Below are 11,790 nucleotides of genomic sequence, written 5' to 3' on the forward strand. Positions count from 1 at the left end.
TTCGTACTTTCGTCTTTGTATGCACGCACACACACGTGTACACACATGACACGAATGACACGATTTTAGCTACAAGAACGATGCGAGTTTCCTCCCCCCCCCCCCCCGTCGAAATTGTTGTTCTCGATGAGAAATCCTGAGATGACGATACGTTCCCTCTCGCCTCAATCTCATTGTGTTCTATATGTGCCGTTTCCGCATCCAAATTTTTTTTTTACAAAAGTAGATGTGAATCCCCTCGGAATGGTTACACTCCCCATTTTTTCTCTCTGCGCACCATGGAAAATTGTTAAAAGCAAAACGAGTTTCGTTCGTCGTGCCGCTTGCACTTATCTCTCTCCTCCGTGTAGCTTGCCTGCTTTACTCCCTGTATTTCTCTCGCGTGTGTTGCCTCGAGACGCTTTTGCACCTTTAGATACCTTTGTAATTTGACATAGCCAGGCGGTAGCCGAGACCGGTTGTTCCACCTTCGGGTGACTCAAGATTGCAGCCAGCCAGCCGGCCGGCCTGCCATCCATCGGCATTCTCCCTATTCAGCCGACTGCGTCGTGTTATCCGCGAGCGTGCAACATTTCCATTTTTCCATCGCGTCCTCGTCGATAGATATTCCTCCGCATAGATCGCGGAGATCGCGTGCCGCGGATCTACATCCTACATCATGCATTTTGCGACAGGGATCCTCGACGTCGCGGCACCTCGCGGTAGACCGAGAGACTCTCGATGTAGATCGTCAGACACTTTCTTATGACTTTCGGAAAAAAAAAATCCTTTTTTAATTTTTTTTTCTGCGCGAGACGCGCGACCGAATTCGATATCGCCGTTCGATATGTAGTGCGTGGTAAATTCACATAACAGGATGATCCGTACGACTCTTTTGAAATTACCCGGCGATTATTCCAACTGAATCACGCCACCGAGACCGGCCCTCCTCCTCCTCCGACCTTCCTGTGCGTCGCGCCACGGACGATCGATACGAGTCACATTTACGAGATGCAGCATCCGATGGTGGAATGACCAACCGTCAATGGCGCAATTAAACCGCAAGATTACCCCCTCACATCCGGATAAATAACGCACTACCACGGCATGTAAATCGTAGAAAATCTGGGCCTTTGGCGAGGATCGGCGCTTAACCGCTTGGAACCCTATTCCCTAGAGTCGCGAAGACCCCAAGGATCCTTGTTCCTTAGCTTCAATTTCAAGGACGGATCCACGGAGTCTCGATTCCTGGGATCGTTAACATAAAAATGGTTGGATTTGTTTCTTCCAACGCTTTCCGCTGGGACTGACTCGCGCGATTAACGATAGCGAAGTAGATATAGAGAATGCACTAACTCCAAAGGGTTTCCAAGTTCGAGCGCTCGTTTATTTGGGTGCGACGAGACCGAGGGAAGGCGAACGACGACAGCTCTCGCCAAGCCGAGCCGAGCCGACCTCTCGTAGCGTCCCTTCTTTGTCTATGTGCCGTTGTTGTTGTTGTGTTGCATGCAGGCGGCCGACTAGCGCCCGGAGGAATCGCCAGTCCCCCGGGTTCTGGTGGCTCCACAGGGAACATTGGAAACTCGAACTCGGCTGCTGCAGCAGCGGCAGCGGCGGCGGCGGCGGCAGCTAGACGCGGTAATCGCAGACTCACACGCAATGAGAGCCGTTACCATTCCGGTGAGTACACCTCTGGCACTAGATATAAAGGGGGACCATTCGGGTAGCAACAGTGGGTACATCGCTAGTTCAACTCCTTTTCCACCGTCCTGTTCGAAAATCATTCTAATTGTTCGAACGGTTACACCAAATACACACATCCCTCTTCGTGGAATTGCAATGAATGTTATGGAGAGAATCGAAAGAAACAATATCTGTAAGAATTTGTTCAACCCTTAAAGGCTACACTTCAAGTCTCAACCACTTGAGACTACGCTATCCATATATCGACCTCGCAACTTTGATTGCGTATAATTCTGAGTCTGATAAACCAAATTTTAAAAAGTTATATATATGAAATAGTAGGAAAGGGGTAGAAAAGAACTGAAGAATATAATAGAATTACAAAAATTGCCAATAATTGATATTAATCGTCCAAATTGTCCAAAAATATTAATTTTTGAAGACGTGCACGCAACATGAATGAGTGTTGAAATAGACTCTAGATCCATATATGGGTTATCTTTAAGGGTTAGCAATGTTGCATGAAAAACTGTGATCCATCAGGCTTTTATCGGTCTTTTTATGCCCGATGATATCCAACCAAGAGTCTGCGTGTTACTACGCAATAACTTGTGTAACGTGAGCATTATTTATCAATCTTATATAGTTAGATACGATTTCATTTTTTTACTCTAGTTCTTTAAATAAAATTCACGAAGCTTGTCGCTTTGCTCCGCATTTACTTCCTACGCTCCCTCCCCGAATGAAATGTCATTCCGCGTGACCTGGAGAAAAACTCGCTTCGTTCAAAAGCGCTGATAGAAAGGTTCATTTATCTTAACGCAAAGTGCAGGTAATCTTCCACCTGGTGCACCGTTACCAGTCGGATGTCGACGGAGTGTTGTATCTTGTAGAAGATAAGCCAATCCAGGAACTCGCGTCGATAGAGACGTATACAAGGCGTCCCAAGAAAACATACGAGAAATGTCATCCACGCCCACGTGGAAATAAAATTAAAAAAAGTGTAGGTAGTGATTATTAAATAATAATAATAAATTTTTTACTCTGTTAACAACATAAATATCAATTTTAACTTGTGTTTTTTTTATGTATTTATATTGAAATTTTGCACAATTTGACCAGATAAAATTCTTGTCGAAATTAATTGTATGATTAACGATAAACACTAAGAAAGTAAATATGTGTGGGACACCCTGTATGCGTCGACGTACATGATGCGAATACAACTTGTAACGAGCCGCGTCCCCCAGTGTTGCATGATGTCGTAATAACGATATGGGTATGCTTCACCCGGAAATATATGGCAACTCAGTGACCGAACGTTACCTGCATTATATTGCAGTTTACGCGCAGCGGCATCGGCCGCATTGGACGCATCTATCACAACCGGGAAACGTAATTCCATTTTAATCGCGAGTCTTGGCGTAAAAAAGGCTGTAAATGCGAGAAATTCAAGTTGCTTGAGGATCAGTTCAATTTTACTGAGAAATAAGAACTATATTTTACTTCAAATTAAAGGTAAAACGTTTGATTTTTTAGTATTTGTATTTGACTGTAAAAATAGTGTTGTCATTTCACAAAAAAAAGTTTATACGGTGTTAAAATATCCGGATTAGTTTATCTGCGATTTGAACCGGCCTCGATGACGAACAGATCTTTATATCTTTCGCGACCTTTTCATCAAAATTAATCGTTGCGGACAAAGGCAATTATAGTATCAATTATAGTTCTTTGTGTCAATCGATAAATGGTGCTCGAAACGGAATTAAGATGGAACAAATAGAGTCTGCACACATCTTGCAAGTGGCAGCATGCGAAAGATTCATTTATCTCGTGTGTTTGTACCGCTAGAAAAAAATACATGTGCATAGTATCGTCCTGCTACGGTGTCTACTCAATAACTTTAATTTAACTGTTCAATCTTCCCGAGCCTAAGCACCTTATCTCGCAAATCCTTCTATACATATATATACACACACACACACAACACACACACACACTCTCGAGAGCATTACGTTAAATCGTCAACGAGACAAAAAAATGTACGATGCGCAATACGCATGAATACGTATGTATAAATAGTGTCGGGAGATGATGAACGGATGACGATGCGGAAGTAAGACCATCAAGTGTCCGCACGTGTCATCCGTCCTCGTTGTCCGTTTGAGTAATCAATTCTTACGTTTAGAGGTGCGCCAGGAGGCGGTGCAGCAAGCCTTGGCGGCGATGCAGGGACGACCGAAGCCATCCTTGCCAATGCCGTCCAAGAGAACCTCCGTGATGGCCAGAAGCCCCGATCGGGAGAGACGCGACAGTGGCGAGTCCAGCAGCGACGAGGACAGTGTCGTCACCGAGGAGAGTCCGGGCGCGGGTGGCCCAACCGGTAAAATTATCATTACAGTCACATATGATGACGAAATAATAAAACAGAAGCAACGTTCCTGTTGCGTGTGTCAGTTTTTATAACGGATTGAATTACATGAAATGAATATAAATAAATCGGGATTTACTTATATAAATAATTGTTGCATAAGATCAGTAAATGGTAGAGATGTGCGAATCAAGAATTTTTTATGTTGAATCGAATAAAATCGAATCGAATCATTGAAATATAATTTTCAATCAATAGTATAGTTATTATTAAATTGAATTTTAACACGTAGATAATACGAGAATATTTTGATGTGGAAAATTAATATTAACTGTGTAATATAAATTCTTTTAAGGTAAAAAATTTAAATATTTAATATAAAACTAATAAATATACTTTATTTAATGTCGTAGTAAACAATTAAGCGAAAAATTATAGATAAATTATTAAAATATACTAATGTAGTATCTAATAACATATTGTCTAATTACATATATAAAAATTAAAATAAAATAATATATACTTTATTTTATTATCAATACCTACTCATAGCTTATTATTTTTTTACATACATTAAAACTTTTACTTACAATTTGATAGAATCACAAGACATGTCAAAAATTAGAAATAAACTTTTTCACTGTTTAGCCGCTCAGTCAGCGGTTGTAATACTGAATGTACTCACCTAGCCTGGATTCGGGGAGCGCGCTATTAGCGCTATTTGCTTATTCTATCCTTGTTTTACACCTGATGAGCGATAAAGATAGAATGATGCAATAGCGCTAATAGCGCGCTCCCTGAACGCAGCCCTGTTAACATGACCGTATTGGTTTGCTTATTAACGAGAAATATAATTTTATAAAATTGAATATATATAATACGAATGGGTTAGATTCGAATCATAGAAATTCGAATTCGAATCGAAAATCGAGTGAGATTCGAATATTCAAATAGTTCGCACATAGAGATGTAAATGGAATGGAGTGGATGATCGGTGCGCCGCATAATACAGCATACAGCAAATGTAATTTTGTCCATCTGTTTTCCTGCACCCGCATATGTCGAAAGAGAAAAAAGAATGTAAGAAAACGCGTCGTGTACAGTTCAAGCGCCATGTGACTCCGCTAAATGCTGGGATCACGCGTCCTTGACTGTTTCCGCCGGACGACACGCCAATAATCAATACGCATTATTTTTCCTCCATGCATCCAAGTGGAAAAAAGTGGTTGAACCGCGAGCTGAAACGTGAAAAAACCCGCGCGCGTGTGACACATGATGGTCGCACGAAATAAGCTGTCCGATAATTGTGTGCTATAAGTTATTGTTGACCTTGATAGGCACTGGTCTGTCGGACACCAGCAGTACCGGTTCCGCTCGCGACACTCCACCGCCTCCCAGACCGCCGGCCAGGAGGCCGCCTGGCGCGGACATCACCGACATCGCCGAGTACACGCCGCACGCCTATTGCAATATCCAACCACCAGACGTTACTCATGTTACGAGCAGTACTCCGGTCGGACAACAACAATCGGCGACGCGGCGGCCTGGCGCCGACCGGGTCAATCGTTATGCGCATGTGGTCGAAGATCAGAACAGTACTGGCACCACCGGTCGCTGGAAGGTCTCCGCAAAGATCCAACAATTGTTAAACACGCTGAAACGGCCGAAACGTCGACCGCTACCAGAGTTTTACGAGGACGACGACATCGAGCTGGAGATCGCGGCGAATCCGAAGGATCCAAATGCTCCCAAACCCGAAGGCGGTTCCATGACGTCGGCGATAGGCGAGGCGCTATCGGTGCCATCGGGTTTGCCACGATCTCTCGAGGCCGCCATTCAGAGGTGAGTTATCGATGAGTCAAGGATGCCGCAAGGATGATTCTATAGATCCAACGATTTAAAACTGCGAGCGGAGATTCATATATTCAGCGATTCATGTAAGAATCTATCTGTTACATTTAGGTACGGCTCGGCGACGTACAAAGCACCTGTGGCTACCGTCCTGGATCCTAATGGCAAGCTTTGCGTAACGCTCACGTATGGGAAACTGCTCAGTCGCTCTCACAAGATTGCCTATACCCTTCTGAATAAGGCTCTAAGTCGCGGCGGGGATTGCTGCCTGAAACCTGGCGACAGGATCGCCCTGGTTTATCCGAACAACGATCCGATCAGCTTCATGTGCGCCTTTTATGGCTGTCTTCAGGCCGGTATCGTGCCAGTGCCCATCGAAGTACCTCTGACCCGTCGTGACGCGGGTTCTCAACAGATCGGTTTTCTCTTAGGAAGCTGTGGAATTCAGGTAAGCGGAGCACGGTCTCCTGCCTTATCCGACAAACAACATTCTTTTCTATATTTGCATGTTTAATTAGCAGTGCAGTCTTGCAATTTGCATTACAATTTGTGTTAATGTACGTAACCGTGACTCGTTCACTCGACCTTGGGAATCAGCAACGTCTATATATCTTGATATCTTCAGGTGGCGTTGACTAGTGAAGCATGCCTGAAGGGTCTGCCGAAGACGGCGGCTGGCGAAGTGGTAGCTTTTAAGGGCTGGCCAAAACTGCATTGGTTCGTTACCGAGCATCTAGGCAAAACGCCCAAGGATTGGCTGCCACCACCACGGCTTACCGATGACACCCCCGCGTATATTGAATACACCACCGACAAGGATGGCTCTGTGATGGGCGTGACCATTACCAGGGCGGCGATGATGTCCCACTGTCGCGCTCTCACGCAGGCCTGCGGCTACACTGAAGGCGAGAATGCCGTCTGCGTGCTAGACTTTAAACGGGAAGTCGGCCTCTGGCACAGCACTTTGACTAGCGTGCTAAACGGCATGCACGTCATTTTCATCCCTTATGCTCTGATGAAGGTTAATCCCGCTAGTTGGATGCAGATGATCACGAAACATCGTGCCAGCGTCGCGGTTGTAAAATCACGAGATCTTCACTGGGGTTTATTAGCAACTAAGGATCATAAAGACGTCTCTCTGGCATCGTTGAGGTTACTACTCGTGGCAGATGGCGCAAATCCTTGGTCTCTTTCGTCCTGCGATCAGTTTCTCTCGGTGTTCCAGCCTAAAGGACTCAGGCCGGACGCTGTCTGTCCTTGCGCTTCTTCGAGCGAGGCACTTACAGTTTCTGTGAGAAGGCCAGGACGCGCAGGAGTGAATGCGACTGGTCGTGGAGTTCTTTCCATGTCCGGCCTGAGTTACGGAGTTGTCAGAGTAGATCAGGAGAATTCCCTTACGTCATTGACGCTGCAGGATTGCGGACAAGTCATGCCTGGAAGTGAGTCTTTTTGCAAATTGATTGTTTTTGCACTGTGACGCATCTTAATGACGATTTAACTTTGCATTTTTCACAGGTATAGTAGTCGTCATTAAGATGGAAGGACAGCCATTTATTTGTAAGACGGATGAAGTGGGTGAAATATGCGTACACAGTGCAGCTACTGGTAGCCAATATTGGGGCCTGCAAGGGCTTACCAATAATACCTTCAAGGTATCGCCCTTACAAGTCGACGGTGCTGCTTTGGGTGAGGTAGAATACACGCGTTCCGGCTTGTTGGGTTTTCTTGGTCCTGGAGGACTCGTGTTTGTCTGCGGATCGCGGGACGGTCTCATGACGGTGACTGGGAGGAAACACAATGCCGACGACATTATCGCCACTGTCTTGGCAGTCGAACCAATGAAATTTATCTATCGTGGTAGAATCGCCGTTTTCAGCGTGCGAGTTCTTAGGGATGAAAGGATATGCGTCGTTGCCGAACAACGGCCTGATTGCAGTGAAGAAGAGGTACGTTTTAGAATTAAATGTTATTTAAAGAAAAAAAGGTGGAGAAACTTTTATTTAAAGAAAAAAAAAAAGTATATCTGTTAGAAAGCCGATTTGAACATACTTAAGTATTTCTCATCATTTTATACAGAGCTTCCAGTGGATGTCTCGGGTGCTGCAAGCAGTCGACTCGATCCATGCAGTAGGAATATATTGTCTTGCCTTGGTACCACCCAACTATTTGCCCAAAACGCCGCTGGGTGGTATTCACCTTTCGGAAACGAAACGCCGCTTCCTCGAGGGTGCTCTCCATCCGGCTAATGTGCTCCTCTGTCCTCACACATGTGTCACCAATTTGCCAAAACCGCGCGAAATTCATTCAGGTAAATGAAGCAAAGTCTAATGGCAGGTATCGCGTCGATATCTTTCTGGGACTGACAGATATCGACGTAAACCTAAATAATGAAAATTGTGCAAACGCCAGTAAGCATTTTTTTCAAAAATGCCAGCGATTTTCTTTTTGTACATTCTATATTTACAAAATAGAACTTAAGGACTGTAAATATTGATATAAGATATATATAAAAAGATCAGATTTAATACAAAAATTATATTTAATTTAAAAATCAAACAATCAGATGAACATATTTAGTATTACTTGTATCCACGTCAAACGTTTGACGTGGATATGAGTTACGAGTAGTTTGATAATTTTTTTAAAATCGTATTGTGTATGTGAATCGTAATCGAGGGTGATAGGCGAAGGGAAAGATAAATAAGAAAGAAGATGTGCGTATGAATGTATGTGTGTATGTGAAAGTGAAGGGAGTGGAGTAGCAAGAAATCGAAAAAAAATGATAATTACAAATTTTACTCTTTCTAGAATTCTATTTACACATCGAGAAATTTCATACATCTATATATTTTTGGTAGGCTTCAGAAATCTGGCACACACTTGCATGGTGTAATGTCTTCATATATACCGGTGTTTCAAAGTAGATGTCACGATGGAATTTTATTTGTCTACTTATAATATTTCTGTAATTAAATGAGTATTTGAAGTATTAGTTAAATAAATTTAAATATTAGTTAAATTTCTCACAAGAGCGGATTTTTTAATGATTAAATACAAATGTGCATTTTTTTGAAACACTGTACGGAATGCGTGGTAACATTGTGTTATATCTTCTTGGGAAATACTCGGGATTCACATTCGTTGCAAAATACTGAGATTAGATTAGAACACAAAGTTATCGCGCATCTTTTATTTTATTAACAATCCTTTCACAGTTAATTATACATGCTTAGCATGTCGTTCCATTTAGTTATCCTTCTTTCTTTTGGCTGAGTTCCGAATATCCTGTAGTATCCTAATTAAATGCAAATATAATTAATTTCAGTGATTAGAAAGAGGTTCTTAACCTTTTACTGAATTACTTTCTCGCTGGAAAAAAATTTTCCATATTTTTTTAGCTTCCTGTATTCAGTGCTTTTCTGTACTTTCTTTTTTTAATTTCACGTCGATATTCTAATGTACAACGTAATCAATTTGGGATCTGTACAATTAGTCTGGACTGTACAATTCATTGAAAAAAAGATGTTTGGAAATTCAAGCATCCATGGATCCACAAAGATTCGTGAATGCGCGTTAAAGCGTAGACCTGTGGAGCGGAAGACCTATGAACGCTTGTATTGTTGGCTACGATGGCGAAAACCAGATTGCTCTAGCTTTGATTTTTCCGGCCTCAGTCAGGAGAGAGTGTGTGAGCTACTCATTATTGGGTTGAGTGTTTGTGTTGGTTTACTAACGGAATGGTGCGGGGGCGTGTAGCGGGGGATTCTGTTGCAGATGTCGGTCCAGCCAGTGTTATGGTAGGGAACATAGTCCAGGGTAATCGATTAGCCTCTGCGCAGGGACGAGATATGGGTGTCCTAGACGAGGATAGTGATAATGCCAAAAAGGTTCGTAAGTTCAATGAAACTCAATGAGAGGGAGAGAGAAAGGAAGAGCGATTTCAATCTTTATTTTTATATTACATTATTGTTTATCTTTCAGTACCAATTTATCTCTGAAATTCTACGGTGGCGCGCTGTTAGTACTTCGGATCATGTGATATTTACGTCGTTAAACGCGAAGGGCACCGTCGCTACCTCATTGTCCTGCTCGCAGTTGCACAAGAAGGCCGAGAGAATCGGGAATCTACTCTTGGATCGAGGAAGAGTCAACACCGGGGACCATGTAGCGCTAATTTTCCCACCTGGTACCGATCTGATATGCGCGTTTTACGGTTGTTTGTATGTTGGCGCTGTGCCGGTAACCATCAGGCCACCTCATCCGCAAAATCTCCAAACGACCTTGCCGACTGTTCGCATGATTGTGGACGTCAGCAAATCCGTCCTCGTGTTGACTAACCAGAACCTCCTCAAGTTGTTGAAGACAAAGGTAATTGAAAATGTTGATCGTGTTGTCGATATTAGAAGGCGATAAAGGTGTACATTATTATTGACCGGTATTGTTTCGCATAGGAAGCGAACAACGTGGTCGACGTGAAGAGTTGGCCGATGATCCTAGATATGGACGACATGCCAAAGAAGAAGCTACCGGTGATGTATCGGGCGCCCACCGCGGAGATGCTGGCCTATCTGGACTTCAGTGTTTCGACAACGGGCATGCTCGCCGGCATCAAAATGTCTCACGCGGCGGTCACTTCGTTATGTCGTGCCATGAAATTGGCGTGCGAGCTCTACCCCTCCAGACACATCGCTCTCTGTCTGGATCCGTACTCGGGCCTCGGTTTTGCCTTATGGTGTCTCAGCAGTATATATAGTGGACATCATTCTATACTGATACCACCATCCGAGGTAAGTATCGCAATTCTTGTGCTCGGTGAGAAGAGATTTAATTTGATCGATTTTGTTACCGTTACCAGGTGGAAGCCAATCCTGCACTCTGGTTGTCGGCGGTCAGCCAATCCAGAGTAAGAGACACGTTTTGCTCGTACGGCGTTATGGAGCTGTGCACTAAGGGACTCGGATCCTCGGTTCACGCGCTCAAGGCACGAGGCGTCAGCCTGGCGTGCGTGAGAACGTGTGTTGTCGTCGCCGAGGAAAGGCCACGGATAGCGTTAACGACGAGTTTTAGTAAGCTGTTCTCCGCACTCGGTCTAAGTCCGCGTGCGGTCTCCACCTCATTCGGTTGCAGAGTAAACACTGCTATTTGCTTACAGGTAAAATTGATTGCTTGGATTAATCGTTTCGATGGTTCCTAGAGATCTACTCTTATATATCATTATTTTCCTGATTTTGTTTCATAGGGAGCATCCAGTCCAGAGCCTTCGACAGTTTATGTGGACCTTCGTGCATTACGTAACGACCGAGTATCCCTGGTGGAACGAGGCAGTCCGCATTCTCTGTGCTTGATGGAATCGGGAAAATTGCTGCCCGGCGTGAAAGTAATCATTGCGAATCCCGAAACCAAGGGTCAATGCGGCGACTCGCATCTAGGCGAGATCTGGGTACAATCGTCGCACAACGCGAGCGGTTACTTCACGATCTATGGCGATGAGAGCGATTACGCTGATCACTTCAACGCGCGACTGGTTACTGGCAATACGAGCGAGGTCTACGCGAGGACCGGTTACCTTGGCTTCCTGAGAAGGACTGAGAGCGTTCAGCAGTCGGTGATTAGCGACGTACCCGGTGATACTAACAATGTGCCCGAGGCTGATCTCGTACCAAGCGATCCAGAACTTCATGATGCCGTATTCGTCGTTGGTGCTCTCGACGAGGCCATCCTACTACGAGGTATGCGCTACCATCCGATAGACATCGAGAACAGTGTCATGCGGTGTCACAAGAAAATCGCAGAATGGTAAGTCCTTTTAAATTTTAATCCAATTTGAATATTTTCTTAATCTTTTGATAATCTACAATATTATCCATATACAATTGCAAACCTTTATTATCTTATTCTTATTCTTT

At 43.9% G+C, this 11,790-nt stretch overlaps 1 protein-coding gene across 7 annotated transcripts in view; it reads left to right on the forward strand.

Moving 5' to 3' along the window:
* Window positions 1–11,790, forward strand: part of Dip2 (disco-interacting protein 2) — a 34,316-nt gene that overhangs the window by 16,984 nt on the left and 5,542 nt on the right. For 3 of the 7 annotated variants that reach the window (XM_071716521.1, XM_071716515.1, XM_071716519.1), the window contains 12 exons: window positions 1,492–1,659; window positions 3,851–4,045; window positions 5,371–5,875; window positions 5,996–6,332; window positions 6,510–7,323; window positions 7,400–7,830; window positions 7,961–8,192; window positions 9,641–9,771; window positions 9,866–10,252; window positions 10,336–10,671; window positions 10,740–11,036; window positions 11,124–11,680. In XM_071716521.1, coding sequence (XP_071572622.1) covers window positions 1,492–1,659; window positions 3,851–4,045; window positions 5,371–5,875; window positions 5,996–6,332; window positions 6,510–7,323; window positions 7,400–7,830; window positions 7,961–8,192; window positions 9,641–9,771; window positions 9,866–10,252; window positions 10,336–10,671; window positions 10,740–11,036; window positions 11,124–11,680 — 4,390 coding nt within the window. The remainder of the gene's footprint in view (window positions 1–1,491; window positions 1,660–3,850; window positions 4,046–5,370; window positions 5,876–5,995; window positions 6,333–6,509; window positions 7,324–7,399; window positions 7,831–7,960; window positions 8,193–9,640; window positions 9,772–9,865; window positions 10,253–10,335; window positions 10,672–10,739; window positions 11,037–11,123; window positions 11,681–11,790) is intronic. The other 4 variants (XM_071716518.1, XM_071716520.1, XM_071716517.1 and 1 more) reach the window with 3 other exon arrangements.

Source organism: Temnothorax nylanderi, unplaced genomic scaffold (genome assembly GCF_030848795.1).
Source record: "Temnothorax nylanderi isolate EJ_2023f unplaced genomic scaffold, tnyl_v1.0 TNYL_tig0187_pilon, whole genome shotgun sequence".
In the NCBI taxonomy this organism is placed as follows: Eukaryota; Metazoa; Arthropoda; class Insecta; order Hymenoptera; family Formicidae; genus Temnothorax; species Temnothorax nylanderi.